This window comes from Anguilla rostrata, chromosome 19 (genome assembly GCF_018555375.3).
Source record: "Anguilla rostrata isolate EN2019 chromosome 19, ASM1855537v3, whole genome shotgun sequence".
Classification (NCBI taxonomy): Eukaryota; Metazoa; Chordata; class Actinopteri; order Anguilliformes; family Anguillidae; genus Anguilla; species Anguilla rostrata.
In genome coordinates, this window is record NC_057951.1 from 5,315,930 (window position 1) to 5,330,731 (window position 14,802).

Sequence of the window (14,802 nt, forward strand, 5' to 3'; positions counted from 1 at the left end):
GCTATTTTGGTTATGATGAGTTGGCCACAACAGCCCTGTCGTCTTAGAAAACACAGCAGCGATTTCAAATCAAACAGATCTAAAATATACAGAAATAAACAAGACAAATCCCTTAAAAAACCTAATGGAGTATTAACAGTAAAATCTCAATAAATAATGGACCATTCTCAAATAAATATCTTGGTGGTGTGTTTTTTTTTATGTATATACACAGTATAAAGCAGCACTGTATGTTTTGAGTCCTTCGTCTTCTGTGATGTCACTTCCTGTTGCTCCTCATCCACGTAGGTCCGCACCGCCATGTTGGTGGTTGCTGTGCTGCGGAGGTCCGTCAGTCTGTCCGTCACAGACAGCGTAGAGACTCTGGCCACCGGGGGGCGCTCTGTCCCGTTCCGATCCCCCCTCGGCCCCTCCCCCAGCACGGGCGTTCCCACGCGCAGAGGGGGACCGAGGCGCAGGGCGCGCCCTCACCCCCTCCGAACGTCCGCGGCAGAGCCGGGCTTCCGCGGAGCAGGGGGCGGGACCCTCGTGGTTGTTCTGCTGGCTGTACGGCTCCGGTCGGTTGGAGTTCTCGCGGGGTTCCGAGGGCTCCATGGGTAATGTAGTCCTCGCGGCTGCTGAGAAAATGGGCACAGGGTCACAGGGTATGGCCAAACCTACAGCCAGGTGCCTAAAACTAAAACTACATCTACTTCAATGATGTGTGTGTGTGTGCGTGTGTGCGTGTGTGCGTGTGTGCATGTGTGCATGTGTGCTTGTGTGTGTGTGTGTGTGTGTGTGTGTGTGTGTGCGCGCGTGTGTGTGTGCGTGTACCTTCCTCCCTGAATAGCAGCTGTTTCCACCTCTGTCTCTCCCCTTCCGAGGCCCGCAGTCGCAGAACGGATTTGAGCTCCAGCAGGACGGGGCGGGACTCCTCCCTTCCGCGCCTACGCCGCTCGCGCTCCCCCAGGGGCGGGGGGTCCCGCGGCGCGCCCCGCCAGTCCGAGTCGCAGTCGGAGTCCGACGACGCGTACGCCTCCAGCTCCTGGCCAATCGCAGAGCACAGTTCGACCGTCACACAAACCAGTCGGAACATTCTGGTCCCGCCTCCAGTCTGCAATCCGGAGATCCAGCCCCTCAGGTCAGAACCGTTCAGCAACTTCTAATGCACTCTCCTTAGCGTTCAGGAACAGACAACAACCACACAACCAAGTTATAAATACTCTATGGTGGTCTGTGTGACTCTGAAAATCTAGGTACAAACAATCTATGGTGGCCCATGCTACTCTGAGATTCTGATGGTTTGATGGTCGTCACAACAACTTCAATTCTTAATCAGGGCTCCAAGCTATACATTTTATACACATGCATGCACAAAAACATCCCAATTAGTAGATATATAAATTATTTTTCCGGGTAGCACACTTCGATTTTCGGGACTGAAATCACATTAAATGGGAGCGCTGTAGAGCCCTGCTAGTTATTTTTTAATAACCCCCCTTCCATTGCCCTCTGCGGTTCCCACCTGCTCCTCTGGCACAGGGTCTCTGTCCTGGGTAAGAGTGGCGGGGTAGGTTGGGGGGGGTGGCAGCTGGGGGGCGCCCTCCTCCGGAGTCCCGGGTGTTCCTGTCAATCAAAACGGACGTCCCCGCTCACCCGAAATCTCGGCAGAAAGCGTAACGTAAACTCTGAAGGGCGGTCGCCGGGGGAGACGGCGGCCGCGGGGGCGCGGCGCGGCTCACCTGCGCGGCTGGCGGACAGCCGCAGCATGCGCCCCACCTGCGCCACCGCGTCCTCCCAGCAGCCCCGGCTGGCCTGCATGTGCGGCTGCAGGAGGCGGAGCCTGTCCCGCAGGTCCTGCGCGCGCGCCGTCTCCGCCGTCTCCGGGGAGACCAGCAGCTTCTCCAGCTCGTCCTCCAGGACGATTACCCTGGGGAGGGGGCGGGGGGGGCGAGGCGTGCACAGGCATATAAGAGAGGGGGTGGAGATATATCAGGGCAGATTAGGGCAGCTCAAACTTAGAATTAAAGGCAGTGAAGGTAATATAGCTCTAAGAACCTAGAGTGGCCACTGTGGGACTGAGCGGGGTTAGGGGTTAAAGGTTAGGGGTCAAAGGTTTGGGGTACGTGTTCATTGAGTAGGATCTTGAGATGAAGGACAGAGCAGTGCTAGGGGTTAAGGGTTAGGGGTTGAAAGGTCAGGGGTACATACTCATTGACCGGGCGCCTTGAGCTGCATCTGGAGGACAGAGCAGGGTTAGAGGTTGAAGGTCAGGGGTGAAAGGTTAAGGGTACATACTCGTTGAGCAGGACAGAGCAGGGTTGGGGGTTAAAGGTCAGGGGTGAAAGGTTAAGGGTGCGTACCCGTTGAGCAGGGCCATGAGGTGCAGTATAAAGCAGGGTTAGGGGTTAAAGGTCAGGGGTGGAAGGTTAAGGGCACGTACTCGTTGAGCAGGGTTAGGGGTTAAAGGTCAGGGGTGAAAGGTTAAGGGTACGTACTCGTTAAGCAGGGTTAGGGGTTAAAGGTCAGGGGTGAAGGGTTAAGGGTACGTACTCGTTGAGCAGGGCCCTGAGGTGCAGTATAAAGCAGGGTTAGGGGTTAAAGGTGAGGGGTGAAAGGCTAAGAGTACGTACTCGTTAAGCAGGGTTAGGGGTTAAAGGTCAGGGGTGAAGGGTTAAGGGTACGTACTCGTTGAGCAGGGCCCTGAGGTGCAGTATAAAGCAGGGTTAGGGGTTAAAGGTGAGGGGTGAAAGGTTAAGGGTGCGTACTCGTTGAGCAGGGCCCTGAGGTGCAGCTGCAGGCTCCGTACGGAGGCGTGCAGATCGCCGAGCTCGCGACACTGCTGCCTGGCGCGGGCGGCCCGGTCCGACCCCGCCGCCGCCCCGCGCGGCGCCTCGAAGCAGCGGTGGAAGTCGTAGCTGCGCTGCAGGTCTCCCAGGCAACCGCACAGGGCGAGGCGCAGGGGCCCCGTCACCTCGGCGACAGCGCGGCGAGCCAGCCGGGCGTCCCGCCCCTCCCGGCCCGGGGACAGCAGCAGGGCCAGCCGGCGGAAGAACTCGGAGCTCTGCCCCACGAACAGCTGGAACAGCACCTGCACGGACGGCAAGAGCACCGGGACAATCAGAGCGGAGCGCAGGAAACTGCCCAGCCCAGCGATAACCACCGTTACCCACAGGAGCACATTGTAACCAGCGCCAAACTGCTTCTCTGTTTCACCAGCATCTCCATTCTCATAAATCTTCCATGCGTCCCGATCGAGCGCCTTTTAAGCGAAAACAGGGAATCGTTTTTCCTGTTTCTCCCAAATTGGCTCAAATCGCATATTCCTGGTTTCCAGACAACCTCTACGAACCACTCCTTCACTGTCCATCTCCCGCCGTGGTCTGAAGACGCATTTCTTCAGAATATACCTGGACTAACTCATCTCCACGGATCATTTCTATCACTTAAAATCCCCTCTTTCATGGTACACACACCTCCATCCGGCACTTATACTTTACTTTGTATCGTTATCTTGATGTTGTAGCTTGTCACGCCTCCTGGTTTGACTTAGCATAGGCTAGGTCAGAATAATGTTCACTGCGTGAACTGGACTTAATGTTTCACGGCTATTTATGTGCGTAAAGAGTATTGTACCTCATTGGACCTGTGTTTTGCAGCCGTTCCAGTGACCTTTGGTGGGCACTTATTGTACGTCCCTTTGGATAAAAGCGTCTGCCAAATAAATGTATTGTAATGTAATAAGTGGTGGCGTGCAGAAAAAAGATTGATGGATTAATATTAATAATTACTGAGAGTTCCCGGAAAGGACCGTGCCCGCGCCGAGCACGGTGACTCATCGCCGAGATTCGCCGTTTCCGCGACTACCGCTGCGGAACGCGAAGGACGCGTGTCTGGCCGCCGCCGCCGCCGCCGCCGCCGCACGCTAACCCGCAGCCTCGCCGGGGAGCGTCGCCACGGCAGCGTCCCTGCGGTTTACTCTTGCGTAACCTCCACCGACGCGCCGCACCGTAACGTTCCGCCTCGCCCCGCCCTCTGCCCCGCCCCCCCCCGAGCATGTGCCCTGGGGCTCTGGGTAAATCACCCGTGTGCGGGGCGGGGCGGGGCGGGGCGGGGCGGGGCGGGCGACGCCCCGGTTCCAGCAAACGCCAAACGGAAAACGGCCATGGGGCAAACTACTCAGCAAAAAAAAGAAAAGAAAAAACTTTCCTCAGTATCTGTGAACGGCATGGGAGAAAAAGGCTGTCTTGACAAGAGTTTCAGTCTTGCAACGAGACCAAAGATCATTTTTTCCCCCCCACTCAAGTGGAAAATATTAACTTGTTCCGACGTACTTTTTGCTTGACGAGTGGAAATGTCTTGCCCGATTGGCAAATCTTGCAACGAGTCGAAGCGTCTCACCTCACTGGCAATCTTTTTGTCTTATTTAGCAAAAAAAAAGAAGTCTAAATATAAGACTAAAATATTTGTTAACGTGTCATTTTTTGTTTTTGAAGCATTTCTCATTTTCATGAGGATTATAGAGCAGGTCATTTTTAGGTCATAGCTGTGTATTTACTTCCCCTTTTCTTTCCACGGTTCGTTTGCCTCCAGTGCGCGTTTGGGTCCCGTGTTTGTTCAGGTCCTTCGGCATTAGTTTCAGTATTAGCATCAGTATGGAGTAAATTACTGAACAGAATCTAGAATGAGCCAGTGTCCCAGCTGGAGGCTGGGGGAAATCACATGACCCATTAGGAGCCATCTCTGCCCCAAGAGCTGAGTATCTGGTGTGTGTGTGCATATAATCTATGGTGTCTCCATGTTATTGAATACGGAGCAGAGTATCTGGTGTGTGTGTATAATCTATGGTATCTCCATGTTATTGAATACGGAGCGGAGTATCTGGTGTGTGTGTATAATCTATGGTATCTCCATGTTATTGAATACGGAGCGGAGTATCTGGTGTGTGTGTATAATCTATGGCATCTCCATGTTATTGAATACGGAGCGGAGTATCTGGTGTGTGTGTATAATCTATGGTATTACCATGTTATTGAATACGGAGCGGAGTATCTGGTGTGTGTGTATAATCTATGGCATCTCCATGTTATTGAATACGGAGCGGAGTATCTGGTGTGTGTGTGTAATCTATGGTATCTCCATGTTATTGCATACAGAGCGGAGTATCTGGTGTGTGTGTGTAATCTATGGTATCTCCATGTTATTGAATACGGAGCGGAGTATCTGGTGTGTGTGTATAATCTATGGCATCTCCATGTTATTGAATACGGAGCGGAGTATCTGGTGTGTGTGTGTAATCTATGGTATCTCCATGTTATTGCATACAGAGCGGAGTATCTGGTGTGTGTGTATAATCTATGGCATCTCCATGTTATTGAATACAGAGCGGAGTATCTGGTGTATGTGTATAATCTATGGTATCTCCATGTTATTGAATACAGAGCTGCGGCGCGGCCGAGACGGCGCCCACCTTCAGCGCGGGGAGGCCGTAGTCGTCGGTGAGCTCCTGCGCCCGCTGGTCGCTGGGACGCCCCTCCCCCAGGCCCAGCCCCAGCTCCCCCAGGGGCGCGGTGCAGAGGTAGTTCCCCGCGTCGTCCGTCTCCGAGTCCAGGGGATAGGTGGCGGAAAGGGTCAAGGAGTCAGAACTCACCGCTGGAGCGAACTCCAAAGCGCCTGCCCTTACGCACAGAAACACCGCGGGGCTGCGGAAGTGCCCCATTAATATTTACTGCTTAGACCTGACGGTTAGTGGCGAGAGCAATGAACCGGGAGAACCCGAGAGTCTGCGGGAAATGAGGACACGGCTCAGACGCTGAAAGGAGAAACGGAGGGAGGGAGGGAGAGACAGAGAGAGATAAGATGTCAGACCCATGCAAGAATGAGAGCGAGAAAAAGAGAGGGATGGAGGGGGGGGGGGAGAGAGAGAGAGGCTGGGCTTTGGCTCAATGTGCATTTTGAAGTACGTCATGCCAATAATGCATTTCTGAATTTGAAAGATATTGATTGGAAGACAGAGATTGGGAGAGACAGAAAGGGAGGGGGGAGACAGGAAGAAAGGGAGAGAGAAAGAAAGGGGGTGCGAGAGAGATTGGGACGGGCATAAAGAGAGAGGGGAGAGAGTAAGAGGAAGAAAGGGAGAGAGTGGGAGAGAAAGGGGGAGAGAGAGAGAAGTGGAGAGGGACGGGTATGTTTTCAGAGGGGAGACCCCAGGCCCTGGCGGGGCGGCGGCGGCGGCGTTGGTAGCGGCGTTGGCGGTAGGATATGCGGAGAGCATGTGGCGGGTGGCGTGGCGGTAGGCTCTGAAGGCGGCGTGCAGGGTCCGGTACGAGGCCCTCCTCAGGCCCAGCAGCTGGTTCTCCGCTCTGTTAAAGGGACAGGCCGCACTCACCCTGTCGAGCAAACTTGAGAAGTGAAATGTGATACGACTGTGCAGACATCCCCCGAGCAGCTCTGTCACTGCATATGCTATATACACAACACACCACGACTAACTACACTATACACTATACACAACACACAACGACTAACTACACTATACACTATACACAACACACGACTAACTACACTATACACTATACACAACACACAACACACAAAGCTTAACTACACTATACACTATACACTATACACAACGCTTAACTACACTATACACAACACACAACGCTTAACTACACTATACACAACACACAATGCTTAAATACACTATACATTATACACAACACACAACGCTTAACTACACAGAACACACTGCTCTGAACTACGCAACACACTATACTTTACTACACACAAAATTTTTTATTATGCTACACAATGCTGAACTGTGCTACACACAACACGCATTTAACTGCTTTTGACAATCAGCATAACACACAGAGAACACACAACTGACAACACACAGGGAGGCACAGTATATGGCCAGTCAGGAAGCACAAACACACACACACACAGACAAAAGATAAACAGAAAGTGGCCTGTATCCAGGCACTCAGCCGAGATGCAGGATATGAGGTCACAGAAGGGTGAAAGAGGAAATGACGTCAGAGGCGGCAGGAAGCTCACTTACAGGGTGAATCCCCGGGAGATGACCTCGGTCTCCTGGATGAGTCGCAGGGCCTTGCGGATGAGGGCGGTCAGCGCCTGGCTGTCCTGCGCCAGGCTCTCCAGCTGTGCCCCGTGAGCCCGCATGGCCCCGCTCAGCCGGGCCGCCCTCCACAGCCCCGCCCCCCGAACCAGCAAGAAGCCCCCCAGCGCCAGGGCCCAGGGGACCAGCGCGGACAGGCCCCGCCCGTCCCACACAGACCTGAAGCCTGCTAGCACTGCCACCACCACTGCCAGCGTCCAGAGAGCCCTGCATGGACATGAGCTCAGTCACTTATACACACACACACACACACACACACACACACAGTCACTTATACACACACATGCGCGCATGCGCACACACACACATACACTCACACACAGTCACTTATACACATACAGTACACACACACAGACACACCCAAGCACACACAGTCACTTATATACATACACACACACACAAGCACACACAGTCACTGTCAGTCCATCTCCCAGGAAAAGCTAAAAATGTTCATTTCAATTAGGAGAGAGTGAGAGAGAGGGAGAGAGATGGCTAGAGAAAATGATACTGTTTGTGGAGCAGCAGGCAGGCTCGAGAAGATAGAGTGAGTGGGGAGAGAGAGAACAGAAGAATAGACGGAGGTATTACCAGGCGGAGGGGAGGAGCCTGTTTCTGGGCGGGGCCGCGGGGGGCGAGGAGGCCGACGCCACAGAGAGGACCCCGGGGTCCAGCAGCTCGATGAGCTCCAGGTCCTCCTGCAGGAACACGTCCTGCTCCAGGAGGAGGCGCAGGGAGTACCGCCGAAACTCCGCGTCCTGGGGAGGGGGGGGGGGGAGAGACGCGCCCCGTCACCAGAGAAACCACAAAAACGCCCTGCCCCGCGCCCCCACCTCACAGGCCTGAACTCACCAGCTGCTGCTCCTCATGGTCAGACATGGAGCTCTGATACAGAGAGAGAAGCCCCCGTATGGCATCAGCTGCCCTCCACAACACCCCTCTCTGAGAGAGGGAGAGAGGGGAGGAGAGGAGGGGAGGGAGAGAGGGAGGAGGGGAGAGAGGGAGACAAGGTTATTTTATGATTTATGCCCAACCCTGTTCCTGGAGATCTACCGCCCTGTAGGTTTTCACTCGAACCCTAAAAACAAAGCGCACCTCATTCAACGGCTGGAGATCTTTGAGCTGCTGATTAGTAGAGTCAGGTGTGCCAAATGAGGGTTGAAATGAAAACCTACAGGATGATAGATCTCCAGGAGCGGGTTTGGGCAGCCCTGGTTTATGTTGACCAGCTATTGCAGCAGAGGAGGCTTCAGTTTTTCACAGTGGCCAAAGACTGACAGACCCCCTGAGGGAAACCATTTCCCTGTGTCTGAACACCTTGACCCTGCGCCCTGACCCCTGACCCCAACCCTTAACCCTAACCCCTCAACTCTAACTGTACCCCGCCCCATTAAACCCTAACCACCCAGACCTAGACCGTTACCCTTAACCACCTTAAACCTGTTCCGTAACCACAACCCCTTTTCCTAACCGCGAAACTCTAACTGTATCCTAACATTGCAAAATAGTCTGTCGTATCAAGTGTTTTAGTCTTGTAATGAGCCTTAAAATCTTATTTTTAGAAAATATTAGCTTGTTTTAAGTTACCGTTTGCTTGACAAGTGAAATGTTCTTACGTCATAGACAGATCTTGAAACGAGTCAAACCGTCTCACCTCATTGGCAATATTTCATCTTATTTAGCAAAAAAAGTGATGAAAATAAGAATTTAAGGCTAAATGTGGTGGTGAAAGGGGAGGCGGCAAGGGGGCCTCCGGCCGAACGCGCCCCCCGCGGGGACCCCCTTTGAGGACCCCCGCTGTTTCCATGGACGGGGCGGGGGAGGGAGCGCGGAGGGGCGGGGCCCAGACGGTACGGACGACCTCAGAGCACGCCGCCCTCGGGGGCGCTATCCGGACGCGACGGTATCGATCGCCCATTTCAGCGCCAGACGGTCAGCACGGTCCTCGGGCGACGCGAGCCGCGCCCACGCAGACGCCGTTTTACAAACGACGGCGCGTTTCCAAACGCGAAAACAACTCCTCCTCTTCCTCCGCCGCGGTCGTCCGCGTTTCGACGAGTCGAGCGAGCGTAGCGGGCGTTAGCTGCCGCGGCCGCGTGACATCAGCTCTTTCCTGCGCGATCCGATACCAGCCTCCCGAGCTTTAAAAATTCAGAGCGTCCCGGGAGGGGAGGGGGGAGGGGGGAGGGGGGGCACGTCCTGCCCTTTCAGCGCGCTGATTTACGGCGCCGTCACCTAGGAGACTCCCTCAGCCCCCTCGGACGCGCCGCCCGCGGGAGAAAGCGGTCGATTTTGTCGTTCGGTCGTTCTCGGAACGAGCCGCGCCCGCTCTGCGGGCGGGAGAGCGGGGGAGACGTCGGACAACGTCCCGGGTTTGGCACACGCTACGAGCGTGGTCGAAACGCCAGCACCGTAATTACAGGAGTTAGAAACACAGCCGATACTCCCGGGAGGAGAATAGAGGGTTTGGTCCCGGTTTACAGCCAGTGCCCCCCCCCCCACCTCCCTCCCCCACCCCCGCCCTCTCTCGCTCCCCAGAGCACAGACAGAGCTCTGAGACCATGGAGACGGTTGCCCGGGGAGACGCCTGGAGGTCTCCGCGCTCGCCTCTTCTTTTCGGTCGGCCCCCTCGCGGAGGAGGCGCGTCTCTCGCCCGTTTACGGAATGCGGGCCGACCGGTGGGGCCGGCGGCGAGCGCGAACGCGAGCGCTCGCGTGTGTCCCTCGCGACAAAAGCCGCGTCTCGACACCCGATCGGTGTGAAATTCCACACCGTCCGCAACGTAATGACACCCCCCTCCCCGCCCCCTCCCCTGTCCCTTCACCTTTATACTCGACACCGACCGAAGCCCAGCTCAAACTCCCTCTGCCACAAAAGCTTTCGGTGTCGGCCATTTTGTGTGCTCCAGGTCATCTGCACCGTATCGGCAGAGTGCAAACGGGGGAGGAGCGAGGCGCGGTGCGGCGTCTCTCCCCTTCACAGGGCGGCCTGCCGCCGAATCGGAGCGTGGACGCGGCGTTCCGGCATCTTCCGAGTCCGGAGTTTGGGGGCCGCGAGTGCGGAGCCCCCGTTTCTCCGTGCGTCGGGGCTAGCCCGAAAGGGCGAGGCGGCTTTTTTTCGGCCTGCTCCCCGGCCGACTCCCCTCCGGCTCGGGGGGCGTACGGGAAGTCGCAGCTCGTCCCAAAGCAGCCCGCAGAACTCCAGCTGTCTGACTGTGTTTGACCCCGCAAACCAGACACCGCAAGTGTCCTCTGAAACACACACACACACACACACACACACACACACACAAAGACACCCACACACACCCAAACACACCACACACACACACACACACACAAAGACACCCACACACACACACACACACACAAAGACACCCACACACACACACACAAAGACAGACACAAACACACACGCACAAGCGTTCACAATCTCAGACACAGAAGCACATACAAGTTCAGGCAAGCATACACTCATACATAGGCATTGTGCACAAAGACAGACAGACACACACACAGAGACACAAGCATATGCTTTACTGAACAAACAAAACCTGTCCTCACTTAACCAGTTCAGACAGTGTTTCATATTCCAAAAAATGCCTAGACATAAACAACAACGTCGTGTAGAAAAAAAAAATGAAATAACATTTTTAAAACGTGGAGAATTACAACCCTCCTTGGTTAAAATAAGCGCTGAAACTCGCTGAGGACGAGAAAATCAAAAAAAGGCCGAAGAGCTTTATCTGGGTCCGGCAGGCAGTGCTGCGGTTTCCACAGGAAGTGTCGCCAGCAGGCTGCCCAGAGCCTTTTCCAGGCCGACCCGGAGCTGCGCAGACTCAGGTTGCGTGAAATGTCACAAGATTCGACCAATCAGCTCGCGCACAGCTCTGCACTCTGCCGCCGCCACCCCCCCCAAAGCCCCGCCCCACACGAAAAAAGGGGTTTCGCATGCGTGGAAATGGAAAGGACCGGACGCATGAATGGAGGGGTGCGTTTATGTGAGGTAATAATGGCTCGTTTGCCGGAAATCCACTGGTCCAAACGAATTTGAAGAACCCGAACTGGAAATGAGGGAACCCGTCCAGCGATGCCGTGCGTTTGTCCCCCAAGGAGCCATAGAGAGCACAACCAACCCTCCGCCCAACAAGTGGTCCGACAGAGGGACGGACGGACGCGCACGCGCGCAAATACCTTCCCCCGCGTGCTCGCGCTCCTCTCCTCCTCCTCCACCTCCCTCCCTCCCTCCCTCCGCTGCACTTTTGGCCAGGAGGTCCGAACCCGCCGCCCTGACGTAGCGGAGCTCGTCTTAATCGGCTCCGCGGCGTCCTGCCGCCGACTGGGACGATCCCACAATCCCCTCCTCCCCTACCCCCCACCCCGACGCCGCCGTGTGACTGGCATTACGGCTGATCCACAATATACAGCAACAAGGCAGAGACACACAAACACACACACACACACACACACACACACACACACACACACACACACACATGCATGCACACACACGCATGCACACATCCACACAAACACACAGATGAATCTACTGGGTGCGCTTGGCCTCGTTAGGTCTGGTAATTAATGGCCTGGAGGCCTGTGTCACTTTCAGGGCAGTTCCACACAGAAAAGCAGAGGATCCTGGTCCTGTTCACTCCCAGCCCCCAGGAGAGGGGCCGAACCCACTGCGGACCCTTTTCAGAACAACCATCTGAACCTGACAAGGTAAGGCGCTAATGTCACAGTTCTCATCACCGAGTTCTGCCGGGGTCCAGCCCCTCCCAAACTCATTTTCCCATCATGCCTCTCTTCAATGCGTGTAATGGGCAGGCAGTGGGATGAGGCTAAACCATACCTAAAGTAAACGGGGTGGAACTGACCGTCAACACTGCCGTGGCTGGGACGGGGGGGGGGCAGGAAGCAGCCTGTGCCTGACTCAAGATGGGGAGGGGGTGGGGGTGGGGGTGGGGGGGTCAGCAGTACTCACTCTAAGCGGGGCGAACCCTTCCTGTGGAAGGGGCCCCTCCCCCTCTTCCGCGGTTCGCTCTTCTTCCTGGCACCCCATCCGCCATGCCTCCGAATCCGAGCGTCCCAGATCCTGCAAGTACTGGGAGAGAGGGGGCGAGAGAGAGAGAGATGGAGAGAGAGAGGGAGAGAGAGAGAGAGATGGAGAGAGAGAGGGAGAGAGAGAGATGGAGAGAACGATCACAAACGGAGAAAGAGAGGGAGGAAGCGGCGTCAGCTTCCTCCGTCGCCACTCCAAACCGAATCAGCCTCATGCAAGAGCGGGACGATAAACAACCTGGGGCCCTCAGCCCCCCCGGGGGATCCGACATCGATATGAAACATTACAGAACTGCAGTACGGCCCATTAAAAAAAACGCCCGAGTCTGCATTTCCGTGCGCCACAGAGACGGGCGCACAGCCGCGGCTCCATCGCGTTAGCTTTAAGCAGGGGAAACGCAGAGCTATCTTTCTCAGTGAAAGGAAGGGCTTCCCGGTTCCCAATCCCAGTTCTTTTTCCGGCGAGTGGCCCTTAAAGGCCGGGGTTCCCCCGTCCGCGGCCCCCCGACGGAGAGGACCGGGGCGCGGCTCGCCCGTCCAGACCGATTTCGGTGAAGGAGCTTTCGCGTTTTCCCGCCGCTCCGGGGGGGGGGCTGGTGCGGGATCATTCCTCGCACCCTGAGACACAGAGTGAGCGAGCTGGGATGTCCTTTAACGGTCCACAGTGCGGCGCACTCATTGCGCCCTCTGACACCACACACCCACCTTATCTGATATGAGGGACCCGTACTGTTCCCGTTAGTGTAACACAGGGCTCCACAGTGCAGCCACTTGCTTCTGAAAATCGATGTGTTCTAGCAAGAACAAGACCAGGTCAAAACCTAGTATATATGGCTAGGACCTAACACACTTCATCCGGCCGACCAACGGTGTAACTTCATAACTCGGGCTGACCAATGGTGCAACTTCAGTCACTCAGTCACAGACATTTGCGTTTGTAGGGCTGGCCCCGCCGTGGCGGTCCAGCCAAAAATAGAATCTACGAGCACACCTAACTGTGATGCATTAGTGCACACAGACTCTAATGCACTCCGCACACACACTCTACTGCCCTCTGCACTCTATTCCCCTCATTCAACCGGGTTAGATGATGCATACAGTACATGTCTTTGAACAGCCTCTTTCCCCCCCCCCCACAATGAACTAACTTAAATTACACCGAGAAAAAAGCCAGATGGATCAACTGAGCCAGCGTAGCACGCTGCAGATTCAGAGCCCGGACCAGTAAAAGCACTCTCAACAAAGAACCACGCATGAGGAAAAGACCCGTGCCTCCTCATTGGTTTGGCAGTTTCCTACAGGAGCTGCCATAACTTACACAGATGGAAACACTGGCTGTTGGGGTGCACAGGTAATTCGCACAATACATCAATTTTTAAAACTGGAAACAAAAAGCAGTCTAAGAAAAAATTAATAAAACATGGTAAAATCTGATTCACACAATCAACACTGTTGTCTAATGGGTAAATATGTTAAGACCATAATTTACTGTGTGTATGGAAGCAGAGTTGGCAAAAACAGTACTCAGAGCCACAAGCAAATCTGGATGAATAGAAGTACAAATGTCCAGCTCAATACACCATTCACCTGAGCAGGCATTTCAGATTGCTCTTTGAAAACATTTTTACCAAACCATTTCCCAAATAACAGTGATTGGCAGTTGAACCGGGCAGACCAGCAAAGTCGAAAGCTACACACCTTCTGGACGTTGATAGTTGCAAGTGTCAGTGTTACACATGACTAGGTAAGTGGATTGTGTATTTTTGTTGATGCGACTCACGACCTGCCAAATGAGAGCTTGCTTTGACAGAATTTTTCAGCATAAATGGTTTTCAGGCACTGTTTCAGCTGTGCCAGATGTCCTACAGTTGCAGGGCGTATTTAAATGCTCTATTTTTACAACAAACACTGACCCAATTCCGCCAACCCAGCCGCTAATCCACCGCTGCGGACGGACCGAACGCAGGGTTCGTCTCGTGTGCTAGCTTCATTATCAGACAAGTTATCTATCGTGACCAGGCATCCACAGCCAGTGATCCTTCACTCCCGTGTTTTGACAGACAGAGGCAGGATACCGTTGAGATGTTTGACAGCAAAATGTGACATCACTGAAAACGGTCCCCATCATCATTTAGAAACGACACGATCTGACCAGCGGGCAAAGAAAATGACTGCAGCACGATTATTAATAACCTAGTAAATTAGTAGTAAACATGCAAAGTAATACAACGGGTCATCCATCAGTAGCTACAAATACTGAGATACCAGAGTCGAGCTTCCACATATAGCAACCGACTGCAATAGATAACCAGTCTAATACACGTAAACAAGATGCACATGTCAGTGATATCAGCAGAAACGCACATCACAGGCAGATCAAATGACATCGCAATAAATTATCCCTAAACGCTGCACGAACCTCGAATTCCACCTCTTCATCAAACTCCTCAGTCATTGCTCTCCGCCATAGGTAGCTCGCAGTCTAACTGATCCTTACGCATTCTGGGATTGTAGTCCAAGAAAGTCCAAGGGATCTGGAAGTTGTGCAAACGCAAAACCGGCGGAGTATAGATGTTCTATAAACTACACTGTCCACAATGCATCAGTGTTCTAAAATCCGCC

The 14,802-nt window shown here is 54.2% G+C and overlaps 1 protein-coding gene across 6 annotated transcripts; it reads right to left on the reverse strand.

Moving 5' to 3' along the window:
- Positions 1–172: 172 nt before the first annotated feature.
- Positions 173–14,779, reverse strand: LOC135245899 (vezatin-like). 6 transcript variants are annotated; one of them, XM_064319265.1, is made up of 13 exons: positions 14,600–14,770; positions 12,104–12,223; positions 7,970–8,059; positions 7,709–7,875; positions 7,043–7,327; positions 6,243–6,341; positions 5,450–5,597; positions 2,748–3,070; positions 2,191–2,217; positions 1,722–1,909; positions 1,505–1,605; positions 814–1,024; positions 173–617 (listed from the first exon to the last, which is right to left on the reverse strand). In XM_064319265.1, exons 1-13 carry the CDS (start codon positions 14,633–14,635, stop codon positions 277–279), a joined length of 2,136 nt encoding a protein of 711 aa, XP_064175335.1. In that variant the 5' UTR covers positions 14,636–14,770; the 3' UTR covers positions 173–276. The 6 variants fall into 6 exon arrangements, with proteins under 6 accessions (XP_064175335.1, XP_064175331.1, XP_064175330.1 ...); XM_064319261.1 differs by having other exon boundaries at positions 6,243–6,368; positions 14,600–14,767; XM_064319260.1 differs by having other exon boundaries at positions 6,243–6,380; positions 14,600–14,767.
- Between the last annotated feature and the right edge of the window lie 23 nt (positions 14,780–14,802).

Excerpts from the sequence above, each read along its gene's own strand:
- LOC135245899 (XM_064319260.1), bottom strand. The coding sequence starts at position 14,635 with ATGACTGAGGAGTTTGATGAAGAGGTGGAATTCGAG. Across the intron at positions 7,876-7,969 it reads ACCATGAGGAGCAGCAGCTG|GACGCGGAGTTTCGGCGGTA; the intron begins GTGAGTTCAGGC and ends CCCCCTCCCCAG. Across the intron at positions 3,071-5,449 it reads ACGGCCTCCCCGCGCTGAAG|GTGCTGTTCCAGCTGTTCGT; the intron begins GTGGGCGCCGTC and ends CCGTCCGTGCAG.